At 44.3% G+C, this 13910-nt stretch overlaps 1 protein-coding gene across 4 annotated transcripts in view; it reads right to left on the bottom strand.

The window, feature by feature from the left end:
• Fas1 (fasciclin 1) overlaps positions 1 to 13910 on the bottom strand; it is a 230699-nt gene that overhangs the window by 31574 nt on the left and 185215 nt on the right. For 3 of the 4 annotated variants that reach the window (XM_071699950.1, XM_071699952.1, XM_071699953.1), the window contains exon 8: positions 2357 to 2365. The exons of the other annotated variant lie outside the window; for it this stretch is intronic. In XM_071699950.1, the coding sequence (XP_071556051.1) occupies positions 2357 to 2365 (9 nt within the window). The remainder of the gene's footprint in view (positions 1 to 2356; positions 2366 to 13910) is intronic. 4 annotated transcript variants of the gene reach the window in all.

A 13910-nucleotide genomic window follows, 5' to 3' on the forward strand; every position in this document is an offset into this window, starting at 1 on the left:
CTCAATTAGAGATCGTTGAGAAGTGCCTATCAAAACCACGTTATTCTCGTGCTCGTCCTCGTTACTGTTGCATTTTACTCACGTTCTAAAACTCGTACACGAGTGACCTGCCTCGCGAGCATTAACCCAAGTAATTAGTTCACCAAGCTGCACGTAAAAAGGTCACGATTGAACATTGTCCGCGCATAATTTCAAATTGCCGCATTGCGAAGTCGGTCAAATTCGATTCTTGGCTCATCGACAAAATTGAAGTCTTATTTTCAGAAAAAACGAACATTCGGGAAAATCCACAAATAATAAAATATTTATAATCAATTATCTATAAAATGAAATTGTGTCTCTAATGAATTTTTTGGAGTTGATTATGGCAAGATGATAAAAAATCTCTTACGATTTCATTCGCTTGACAGATTGACGAAACGAAGGAAATAAATTTTGAAAAAATCTGCGGAAATTTATAAGAAGCACGGCGTATATATAGAAGATTTGATAATATGGTGTGAAGAGAGACTTTAAAAAATACTTTTCCGATATTAAATTTATCTTACCCCTTTAGATTATTTTAGAATTTCGATTTCAATCAAATCTTTTTTAGAAATTTTTCCAATAGAGCGATCGCAAATCTCAAAAAAATTCAACAACTAAATGCACTGCAGATGTCTAAATACCTGCTGAAGATCTCAACGTTTTTAAAGATCTCCGCTCTTCGAGCAAATTCTTCTGGAGAGACTTCTGAGAGCCTCGTTAGGATGCACGGGAGTCGAGGGTTCAACGATCTGATTTTCTGAATCGCTAATCGGCTGGCGCGGGGTTGCGCCATAAAAAAAAAAATGAGAGAAGAAAGGGGGCCCCGCTTTGATTTGCATCGTAAATAGCGGCGGGTAAACAGTCCCGGGAAAAAGGGCCTCAAAAATCACCCTGGCCGGCATATAGCGCTGTCGTGCAAAAAAAGGAGGGCAAAACATACACGGTTCTCTTTTTTTACCGGGCGCGTCAAGCGTGAGGAAGGGCGAGGTGTATGTGGGCCGAGGGCGCGCGGGCGGGTAGGTAGGTAGAAAGGGTGCTGAAAAAGAGAGGCAATAGGACGCATAAAAAAAAACACCGACTACAAAATGCAAAGTCAGCGGCCGCTCTACGCTCGCGAGTGCGCGCGCGTGTACACGAGTATGCGCGCACGTTGTGCGTTTCTTCTCTTCCTTTTTCTCCTCTCTCTTTTCTTCCTTTCAACGTTCTGCGCTCGCATTCTCGTGAATCTCGCGTGAATCCTTTGCGAGACGCATACGCGCGTATACACATGCACACGCGCCCACCTCTCTCGTTCTTCGCTCGCTCGTGCTGTGCTCTACTTGCGCGTACGGTGTACGACGGACGCGGAAAAGATGCGCATTAAGCTCTCACGGTGGTTCGCAGTTTGCATAGCTTGGCGACGTCGTGTAATGCGCGCCGGTGTCCGCATTTATGGACGACGTTGTGTGCTCGCGAAAAAACGTGGATCGATGTAACGTGAAGGTACTCCTCTCCTTTTTTCCGCGAGATACGCGGCACGGCAAAAAGTTTAGCGTCATATCTTCCTCTTCGAGTATGGCTTTTCGTACGACGAGGTAAGATAGCAGCGTCCGAAGAGCTAAGAGTAACGCTCTCCATCTCTCGCGAGTCAAATACCTCCTTCGTTATATCGATCCCGAAAACGTTTCGCGCGAATAAGATCAGACATCGGCACGCAATGAAGATAACGACGATGAGCGAGAAGGTATGGCGGCGCACGAGAAGAGGCATGAAAAAACGAAACTTTCAAAAAGACATGAAATCCTCATGGATACGGAGAGAGAAAGAGAGAGAGAGAGAGAGAGAAACATTGAAAGAGACAGATAACGAAAAGGGTGATAGAAGAAAAGCAGAAAATAGGAATAGAATGTATTGCGAAAAACGAAAGAGATCGAGAAGTAGAACGAATGAGTTGTGTGTGAACGTGTGGATGATGTATGTAATGTGTATATGTATGTATCACCACAAAGTAACAAATATAAAACTGACTTGAAATACAGTTCGTGTATCTTTTCATTTCTCCTTTACCCACGTCTTTCACATTTCAATTAATATACGGGATGTTTTAAAAAAATTTATTCTCTTCAAATCGACTTTTTCTCAGAGATTTTTGACGCGCGGATATACGATTTTAGGATTTATTACGATAAATTGAATATACAGGCCAGATACGCGGATCTTTTAAAAGTCGTTCTGTACAATTATGGTGACACATTGACGTGACGGCGATCCGAATGAATGTTTCAGAGCGGTAGAAAGAGAGATAAAGGCGGAAATAGAGAGTCTAGAGAAAAAGGCGGTGGCGAATTACCTTGAAGGACTGCACAGAGAAACCGGAAACCAGGGTCGGTCCGTAACATAAGAAGCGAACAGAAAACAGAAAAAAGGTAAACTTGTAATTAGGTCGTTCGCTGTAAGAGACACTGTAAGCATGTAATTTCCTGCCGAGAGGGTGGGCTGCTTGTGAGAGAGCTGGAGCAAAGGGGGACGAGGGTGGATAGAGTCTTATCGTGTCTTTCTGTTGATCGATGGATCCAACGTGTGCTATCGGGTGCTGGAAGAACTTATGTTACAGGATGACACGAATGTCGCATAATGCATTATAATTATTATAAACCAACTCGGAAAAAAAATACCGTTTCGCGTTCCAACGTTCGGATATTCAATAACGCTGCATCAAGAACGACAAATGTTAATTAATGAAATCATGTAACATTTCGTGATCATCCTGCAAGTTAGAAGGAATATGTAAATCGTTCTATATACAAAAGTATCAGGCTTTATAATCGAGAGAAACGTTCGGCGGGACGCGTTTAATCATTCAGCGTTGATTTCATATTTCGCTTGAAACGCTCGATATGATGTTCAATAGGAAATTTTGAGACGGAAGGATTTAAACTCGTCAGACTGACAATTGACGAAGTTTCTTCAATAATCGCGACGCAACGCGACTATTAGCGACCGTCGGAATCGAGGACACCTGGTCCGTGTTGAACGAGTTTTAATATTAATACTGCGAATGATGCGCCGATGTTAACTTGTTATTATTGAACAGCCTAGCAGCCAATTAACTCGCCACGCGTATATGACGCGCAAATATTTACCACACAATTTCTCTCGGTTACACGGCCGCAAGTACCGGCATAATTTCGCGTAAACGCGCGCGACTAGGTCGTCAGACATTGTCGTTACCGTATTACTTGGCAACGATTATGTCATATACGATTCCACCGAAACGCGGACACGATAAACCCGTCGCTAATTAGCGATTGTCCGGGTTTAATTACGCCGGTACGATACACTGTATCGCATATTTCCACAGTCTGCGCGAGAGATTCCCGCGATTGCTGCTGTCGGCTCGACAAAAGCGCGATGCAAAAAAAAGAGAGAGAGAAAGAAAAAATGTGCCGGGCGCGGTGCCTGTGCAATGCAGGAATTTTTAAGTCCCGTAACTGTATCGATTAAATCGACTCTGACGCGTGATCGCGAAAAGATGGACGCAATCGCGTAATCTGTGGAATGCGAAATATGAGTATGGGGAGAGAGCAGTATCGATGGTAGTATACTGTAAAGGTGCGAGCTTTGCAGATGTTTGAGTATCAATCGTAAGGCATACCTTCAGATGTTTTACAGCTCTATAAAATCATATTTTGCGCAGGTTGCGCAGCAGTCTGCTGCAGTGATAGTAAAGTACACAGACGAGGTTTATGTATCGAATATGAGGAGGCAAACGGCGATCTTGTTTCACCGCTGAAGGAATATAAGCATCGTACACTCGAAACTTAAAGTAATCCCGCGGTTGCGAAAAATTCCCAGTTCTAAATTCTAAATCTTATTTAAATGCTTTTTCCTAATAGGATATTTTATGATTATTTATATGCAGTCGGTGGATATATATATATATGGAATGTTTAAAACTCTCGCTCACGGAACCGGTCAGCTCCGGCTGACGTCGACGGCGCGGAATTACGCGTCGATTTCTAATTTCTGCCGAAGACAGAATTCGCGCTCGGCCGTCACGTCGGCCGGGGGCACGAGCGAAATTCCGCTCGAGTGAGCGGCTGTCTATTTTGGTCGCGACGAACCGATAATTAATTACGACACGAGGACCCGGAAAACGCGAAAATGTCACCCGGTCGGTCGGGCCGCGCCGCGAATTGTCATAGCCGCGCGTAGACACGTTCTCCGGCGGCGCGCATCTCGCGTGTCAGATGCATCCGTACACTGCATATAATATGCGCACACAGGACATGTCCCCGGTTTAACTTTTCAAGGGAATTACGCGTGAAACGCGCCACGGCGACGCGGCGTGTTATCCCATTTGAAATGCGAGAAGGTTTCTCGGATGCGTCGGATACTCTCAGCGATTCCTCTGCACGGTGTTCAAATCCACAGAGGGCTGGTAATGCAGGGCTGGTAGTGAGGTTTCGAGTACTCGAGCATTAAGTAAAGCATCCGAAATGCCCGACGATTCGACGAATTAATCGGATTTCTTGGTCTTCTTCGACTTAAAAAAAAAAAAAAAAATTGCGCCGATTTTTCGATAAGATTTTTGTCACCTGCGATTCGCGATTTTCAGTCGAACAATTTTTGTCGAATAAAATTTTCACTTCCCGCGCGCGTTTTCACGCGCGTGACGTGCCTCATTACCATTCGAAACGTTATTTTCCATGCCAATGAGCGGTCAATTAGCGGACAATTCGCAAATGTCGATTTTCGCTTCTCGCATCGGTCGGCCCAGCATCGTTTGGCTTTTAGCTTCCTGCCGTTGTGAAATGGTGCGGGACGTAGGCACGCGCGCGATACATTCGGTTGACGTAATTCGATTTCGAGCGCGGTCGGATTAAACAATAATACGTTAAAGGATCGCTTGTACCGGCGCGCGTTGCGTCGAGCACGCGGCGATTTTTACGGTATTTTTTTTTTGCCGATCTCTCATCGGAGACGGTCACGTCGAAAGTAGAATCGATGGCCCTTGTTGATCGCGTCAAAATACCATTCGGAAATTTCGGACAAATATTTTGCCATTTTTTCCGACGAGGGAGGGAAAAAAAAAACGCGAAACATTTCTCCACTGCACGTGAAATCAATATTTTCTTCGTTTTCGCGATATAACATGATTTTTGTTCACTTTGTGTCAACAGATTTTTTGTTACATGTTTGCGCGCAGTATAACGGTTATCTAAAAAGTTTGCGTAACACAATAAAACCTCCACCGCATCGATTATTTGATTTTTTTTCACTACATCGCGGGCATTAGCGGGAACGCAAATCATAAATTTCGAACGCGTTCTCGAATGTACAAGTATATACGAGAGAAACGGTGACAAATGCTTAAAAAAAATACGCGGCACTTAATCGTTACGCGATTTGGTACACGCATTTTAATCTGCGATAAATCGGCGGCCAAATCAAATAATAACTGTGCGACAGACCGGGGATCGTTTATGCTCACACCTGACTGTCATCAAGCCCGATCAATTTTCCATTACTTTCCCTCTCGTCAATAACGCTTTTGCGGTCCATTCCGACCATCGTCCGCGCCGGTTCATTCGCGAAAATCTCTCCTGCCGCGCGCTGATATGTATTACTCGGACTTTTTATTACGCTCACGCTCACGCACCAGGATGCATTTTATGGGCATATTAATTTCTTTTTATCGCATTGACGAAATATACGATCCATTATATACATACACGCTTACCCATCGATGCGTGCATTTATTAATCTTAATTCCATCTGTTTAACATTTTACTCGCGAGGAAAGAATAAATGTTAATTTTATTACAGATAATTATTTTCCTCTCGCGGAGATTAGAAAAAGCAGTTACATTTTTGTCATAAGAAACCATAAAGAAACTTGGAATAATTTCGCGTGCGTTTTACAATCTCGAATAGTGGAACGTTGCAAATAAAACTCCGGTTCCTGTTTTACCGTATCATTATTTTAACATCTCGTGTTCAATGTTACGCGTTTATTTGCCACCTTTATTATCGTGCAACGAAGCACAAACATTCGCGCAATTTTCTCTTCCAGAAAATTATATACACACCACCTCTCTCGCGCGGAGATTAGGAAAATAATTCTGCAATTCAAAAGAGCGCGGTTTCGTCGTGCGGAATAATTTCACGTTATCACGCGTGCATTACTCGATCTCAGATGGAGGGATATGAAATTGCACGGAGGATTACCGAGCGCGAGTACACGTCCGTTCAGCGAATTTTCCGCGCGATCGTGCTGAGACTGCGAGTCCCGGTGAATTTATACGCGGTGAGTGACCCGAAGCGGCTGCGCGATTCTGAGTACATTCGTGTCTTCCTGTCGATTCTGTATTATTCACGGAACAGAGAAACCCGCGACTTTCTTGGCGAATTTTGCAGCCGGGAAAATCCGACAGCTGCGCGACCCACTTTCAGCGGCAGTCATTGACAATTTGACGAGCTGGCAGGCCGAGGGGGGCGTCACCGGAATGAAACACTTAACGGAATGCAATGCCGGACATAACGAATCGATAACGCCACCGGCTACAGCCACGGCACAGACTTCGCGTTTGCAATGACGGAATATTTCATGAAATGCGGGCGATTATGTTCGGAGCATTGATTATTCCGACGGTTGTCGAGGAACGAAGGATTCGGAAAGTCATGATTTTTGAGAACGTGACCGTTCGTGAGTTCCCTTGAATCCCGGAGTTCTTTTAGATATGCAAAAATCATCGGTTTTTCGATTACTTCGCTCCGTCAAGATTGTATTTTTCCCCTTCGGATTTTCAGTTCGAGTATCAGGCACATCTCGTAATAAGATTCTTCTCGCGCGCTGACTTTCTGTCATTACGTACCTATATGAATCGATATGTCAGCTTTAAGAAAATAATTTTCCGCGGCACATTTTATCCAAGGGAGGAGTAACTTTCCCTCTTCCCGATAAAAACTTTTTCCGACATGCGCGAACTCCGCAATTCGATTCTACCTCATTCTTAATTCCCACTCCCTTTCCTACCCCTCGACATTAAAGCGCGTTACCGCCACGTAGCTTTTGCTCGATGGTTACGCTCGCTTGCTGCAAACTAAACTGATCCCGTGCACTAACTGTATGCGCAACCATGGAAGCGCAATAATTCAATGAGCAAGTACGGGTACCTGAGTCCCGTCGTGAACGAGCAAGTAGGCCGTTTTGAAGTGGCTCGTTGTACCGGAAGGCCATAATGAAACCGCCCGCACATACTCCGCCACGGCAGTGAAATCTTTAACCGCCGAATTAACGCTGCGAGGGAGGGACGCGATGCGCACGTGCGCTACGACGTGACACGAAGTACGATAATTTTCTCGCTAAAAAGTGGAGGAAAAAGCGGTGAATCTGTAAACCGACATGTCATTTTCTACGCGCTTTTTTTATTTTTTCAGGTTTGAGGTACATTTAATCTTTTTAATCTCCGGGTCGCTAACGTTATCTCTGAAATTTTGAGGTTTCGGAATGCTGGGTCTCTTAATTCTCAAAAATTTAATATTTGCAAAATTCGAAGCGTTAAAATTTTATGTTCGAACTTAGTAATTCGCGATTTGAGCTTCTAAATATTTATAAAATTTTTCAAAGTCTGAATCCTTCGTCCGTTGACTGTCAAATCTTTAAAAATGTTCGATGTGGTTTCAAAGCGATTGTAGACGGATTCTCCGGTCTTAGATATTCGGATATCCTGAATATGTGGAAAAGATGCGGCCTCTCGACACGACGGTTGCCAATGTATAGCGCATCGAGCACGGTACTTTTGCGAGCGAGACGGATTTCGAGCGTCTCGCTTCGTTTCAATTTTTCGACGGAGGAATTTCACTTCCCGCAACGGAGGGGATTGATAACTCGGCTGGGAGATTACGGTGGCAGCGAAGAAATGCAAAGGCGATCGGCTCGAGGGAGGAGGGGGTCGCGGAAGATCGCAAGGCGGCCGAGGGGGTCGAATCGGGAATCGAAGCGGCTCCGGATGCCCGGATGCCGTGAAACTCGAATTGTTCTACATAATTTCCGATTAGTGTGTCTCGTCCGGAGGAATTACAGTTACTAAGCTCCTTCACCCTCTGTGGAATTTCGCCGACTGCCCCTCGCCGCCACTCTCATGAGCGCCGCGCTGCCGAGCTTTCCGCGGCGCGTCGTTCGCATTCTCTTAAAGGAGAATTCCGTTCTGCGCGAATCCTTAAAGGCTTCTCCTCCTCGAACGGCGCCGGTAATCTCAAAGTGTTTAGCGAGAGCTTTTCGCCAGCGTTTACAACGCGATTCCCTTTGTTTAGCTCCACAAGAGAAATGAAATTATTCGTAACGTCGAAGTTCCGTGATCTCAGCGTCGTGGGGAACGCGCTTTCGTTCGCGCTGAAAGCTCACAGAGGCGTCTCGCATCAGTTGAAGTCATTTTCTGATGCAATTATCACGAGTATTTAAATCTACCATTGGTATAGTAAATAACAGACGCACACAATGAAAAGCTGGCTGCGATCTAATAAAGTCTAATAAAGTTCGATATTTTCACGGCAGTTAATTAAAACGATAATATTATATATCCAAACTTTTTCTGCCAAAAATTCGAAAGGGCCTTAAGTCGCAAAGTCGTTTTATGCAAGTATAAAAAGATTTTTCTCTTTAGAAGATGAAAATCCAGATATATCCAGCAGGATCGAAGAATCTAAAAGTTTCTGTAATCATTCCATGTGCCGGCCGCATTTTTTCCACGTATTCCACAAGTGTGTCGGAGAGAAGGGAGATACGGAGAGAAAGAAGAAGGGAGGAGAGAACTGCTTAGCACGCGCTCGAATGGTTAAAGTTGTATCTTCGCCTAGCGAAAGCTTTTGGTCTCGTTTCTCGAGGGAGAGCCGCGCGGCGACCGCGAACACGTCCGACAACGTAAAACTTTCCGACACCTCGTAGCGCGTTTTTCCCTCCCCTATCCAAGTATACGGTCTCTCCTTTTTCGGGAAACGCGTGGGAGAGCTTAAAGATTTAACGCCGGGGAAAAAGTTGCCAGCCGAAGCGACCGTGCAGCACGCGCTCATAAACGCTCCAACTTCGTCGGACGCTTTCTTTCCACGAGACTTCCGACTGATTTTCCTTTTTCAGCGCGGAAGGGGAGAACTTCGCGGAGCAACATTGGGCGCGACTCGTCGCCGACGGCTCTCTTACTTTCGCGTCACGGCGCACCGTGAACGATCACCGGGGACGTTTGTATTATTGCGATAGTTGGACGTTCGGCGGAAACAGCACCGCGAGGACAAAGTGCCTTCGACAACGTTTTTGTTACCCAAAGAAACCTTGGACCAAGATTGTAAATGTCCGGCGGAAAAATTCGTGCTTCTTTTCGACGAACGTTCAGACTGCTACGATAACTAATTGTCTCGCTTTTGTTTTCGCTACATTTATAAAATTTTTACGGTTACGCTTCTCGGCGTAGAGTATTTCTTGTTTTACTCCCACACCTATAATACATCTCGGCTTAAAAATTGGAGCGTATGATATTCGATCAATTCGTTTTTTTCTCAATGCACTGCAGACCTGTGAAATCTGTATCTTAAAAATGCCTTACGATTGATACGGTGTCAGCTATCATTGCTCAATAATTCGATATGTACGTGCAAGGCGATCGATACGTCACTGTGACTGATATACCGATATTAATAAAGTAGTTTTTGTTTGTAGACTGTGAGTTTGGGATTCTTTTTTTAGGACCTCGAGGGAAAATCAGTGAACTTTGCTCCGCTCCGCGAAGTTCTCTTCTTCTGCGTGGAAAAAGGAAAATCAGCGGCAGTCTCGCAAAGTTCATTATTTGTAGGAAATACTGAAAGGGAAAGTTCACGCGAGAATTGGCTAAAAATAAATTCATAATAAATTCATAAAGGCTATCGAGCACGGGACTCCTTTGACGCTTCGTTCGAAGAAGTTCGGTGCGGGATAAACTGGCCTGGGATATTTATAATATTTGCTATAAATAATCAGTGTTTCCAAGGAGAAATAAACCCGGCTCTTCGTTACAACGTGGCTACGGCGTTTCGATCACCTTGCGTGCACGTGTATGTACAAATACGTACGCGCGAAAGAGCGTGTAACTTCCGGGGTGACGTGAACAATGCAAGAAAGGGCGGCTGTTGGGACGTAGAACGCGGGGGTTAAGGGCGGTGGGCTACTCGCAACTCGGCAAGGTACAAGGAGCGAATAGACTCACAATCAGAGGTTCTATGAGCATAAGATGCTTGCCAAAGTAGCAAGGTGAGCAAGTTCGCTGTGTGGATACAGGCGAGAGTAGGGGTCGCAACGAGATTCAAAGCGCGAGATAACGCCGGAATAGAGCACCTCGAATTCTCGATGTGGCGGGTATATATGTGTATATATACATATATATAATATATATGGGTCGTATGTATCCATTATATACAGATGTACTGTTTGTATGTGACAATTGGTGTGTCGTTATTACTATGAGCGGAAGCGCGGAACGGAAGGGCGAACGACCGACTCCGTCTCGCGAGCGAAATATGAAGTGGATGGATAAACGAGATAATAGTATATTCGTGTCGCGACCAATGTCGCGTGAATCAAACGTTATTCGTATAACTGTTAAAATCCTGTAAATCAAGCGTATCTGATGGCTCGCGTACGGCAAAACTACCGTAAATAGTGTCGCACAAATTTGTTTAAAGCAATAATCTCATTTACGACTGTTTGACCATCCGTTTTATTATATGATCGTCACTAAAATTTTCAAATTAACTAAATATATATATTTTTAATTAGCGATATGCGCTCTGGAGATTCAAGCGTCACGCGACCGTCCCCCGTTCCTGCTTCCGGCAATGATGTAATGGCCGGGGCATCGAAAAGATCGTGCTAGTTTTCAGTTTGATTCAGTTCCCGGGCGGACGAAATCGTGTCAAAGAAAGTTTGACAGAGAGGCCACTCGGTGGTTCCGGCGGTACTGGATCGCTTCCAGCGACCGAAAAACGGAAAAACTGAATAGCCTCTTTCTGAAAACGCTCAGATGTCCACGGGACTTTGATTCGACGTCCCCGGCATGTAATGGGTACAATTATGCTTAATTATGACCCGGCACCCTGTGTGAGACGTGTTGTCCCCCTTTCGCAGAGAAGTGTGTAAATCAAAAGGCAAGAGAGCACAGTGAAAGATCAAAGACAGGGGAGAGTCTGCGGGAGAAAAGGTGGCGAGAGATGGTCTGGCAGTGTGAGACACACGAGGCGCGCGCGGTGCAGTGATGGCAGAACATGGAATTCTGTGCTCTCCTACACACCAATCGGCACTTTGTCTTTGCTGTCTTTCATTTATCGAGTTTTCCTGCTTGTTCTCGTTCACACAGTGTCTATGCGAGTAAACCTGGAAGTAAGTGATTAGTATCTCGCGCAACTACGCCGACCGCCGATGACAACCCGAGAGTCCTTTGATTACTCCGCGATCGTCGCGCTAACTCATTTAACAAGCACCGGTGTCTGTTGCAAACCAAGAATCCGATAATTACACGCCCCCGAGAGAAACTGAGGATCTCCGAAGCTTCGGAGAATTACTCGAGTATTTTATTTTAACGTCCGTTTCCTTCAATTCTCTCTAGAATTTAAGAGGTCACGTAGTTATTGGATTTCCAATACATTTTAACTTTATCCATATTAATGTTTATGCGCCTTAGCACCTAGAAATATTTCATTCATCCTTATCGTCTTAATTGTTTCCTATTTCAATTAACGGTGGCGGCGGTCATCGACGATCGGGGACGTTTTTCGAGCACAAATACACAACATACATGGGCCCCTTGGATCAAAGGTCGCCGCGAGCCCGACTAATGCATCGGACGCAATCGGTCGGGACGTTTCCTGCGGAGGAAAAGTCCCGTCGCCTTTGATCCACTGCGAGCCAAGAGGGTCTGGTGCAGACAGTAGGCGAGATGTGCCGAGGATCATTGCTGAAAAACAGTCGATATCGCATGTGACAACAGCTGTCACGTGAACATTCCATTCCTGTCCTGTGTACAAAACGTTCCTATATATACGTTCATATATATATATATATTATATACATATTGTGACACACACATAGTGTACACGGGGTGGTCCGCGCGACCATGTCTATTTTCAAGCAGTTTACGGCTTCGTTATCGTTAGGAGCAAAAAGAATGACAGAGAAAAGAATTAGCATTAAAATTAACAAACTAATCCCGCACGAAGACGCGAAAATGTATTTCTAGCCGCGTGCGCTTTGATTCGGTACGGTCTATCACGCTCCTCGGATTTCTCTTGTTATCCTCCGCGTTTCAACGAAGCCGTAATTATGCCGTCAACGAGCCCTCGTTCGCGCGCGTCATCCTGTGTACACGCACATAGATAATGTGGCACGTATTGCGAGAGGCGAGGCCGCGGGATAGATGCGCTTGTTGCACGTAGAACGGAGTTGTGTGTTCCGATCGTTCGTATATGTAGGCATACGTGTGGTAGTATATATATCGTGGAGTGAAATAATGTTTTCAGCGACGTTTTTCTCCGAGAAGTGGAACAGCTGTCGGTGAATGAGAAGCGTCCCGAGGGATAGCCGGTGAACGCGTCGATGCGTTTCCATCGGAAAAGACGGAGCTACATCGAGAGCGTTTTTTGCACGGTGGAACGATGTTGATTAAAAACCGATCGTGTAGATACTATTATCGAACAACGTCGCGATACTGAATTTAAATTTCATTATAACGACCGTATTTCTGAAAGGTTTATGTGATACGGAGTCTTTAATTGCTCATTTAGACACATCTAGAAAAAGCTTATGAACTTAAAAAACTCCAATGACCTATTAATTGCATTTATCGATAAATAAGATACGTCTTTAGACGTCAAACTAGTTTAACGGTTAAATTGGAAACCTCAGTATCGAAGTATTTAAAGATTCGTTACATAAGCAGAGTAATTAAGACAACACGAATGGCCAATATAGATGATTGACTTTTAAATATAGATGATTGATTTTTAATTAACATCGTCCCGCAATCGCCGACATCGAGACGCCGAATGAAATAAATATCGGATAAACTTGTCTTGATGAGGAGGCATTCTTGTGAAAAGTGATACTGTGACCTAGTTGTAGTTGTAGTAGTTGTGCTTGACGTGGTGCCACCTGTACGAGTAATGAAATTGTTATTGTCTTAAATAAAGTAAAGTTTCAACTAATTGGCTCGTTGTTCTTGCACCTGTGATTAACAGGTCCCTGCTAGCCGAGCGATGACACTGTTATCGGAAGTAGAGTAATTGCGCTTAAGTATAGGTATCAGGTATAAGTTATAATTGCTGTACGTGTGTTGCAGAGACGAGTGTGTTTCCTGTAAATGGCGGTGTTTTCGTCTCGTGTTGCTGTTCAATGTAAAAAATGATTAGCAGAATATATCATGTAAGAGATCACTTTTCCGTCGAGGGATATCCGGTGTGTCGCGTAACGGCGGCCTCATCAAAAGACTCACTTGATTATTCGTGATTAACTTTATTGATACCCCTTGCATTTTCTTTTTGGGCTGCATTTCGTGTAACGATACAAAATATTAAGTAAATTTTATTTTCAGTTTCAACAACTTATCCTTAGCCATTAGAATAGTTGAAGATAAAATATCAGAATTTCAATTTCTATGAAAAACTTTTCGAGTTCCAAGAATCTTGGAAATCTTTTCCCTAGGATGTTATGGTTCAAGAGCTCTCAAAATTAACTCGTATCTCAAACTCTTATACCATGTCGAGGTTCAGAGACTCGAATTACAATGCGTTCATCACGGAGGAGGTCTATCCCGTTGCCAAACGTGCGCGTATAATCAGAACGTTACATTATCACGAGCTATTTCGGGTACACGCACGTGCTA

Source organism: Temnothorax nylanderi, unplaced genomic scaffold (assembly GCF_030848795.1).
Source record: "Temnothorax nylanderi isolate EJ_2023f unplaced genomic scaffold, tnyl_v1.0 TNYL_tig0020_pilon, whole genome shotgun sequence".
NCBI lineage: Eukaryota > Metazoa > Arthropoda > Insecta > Hymenoptera > Formicidae > Temnothorax > Temnothorax nylanderi.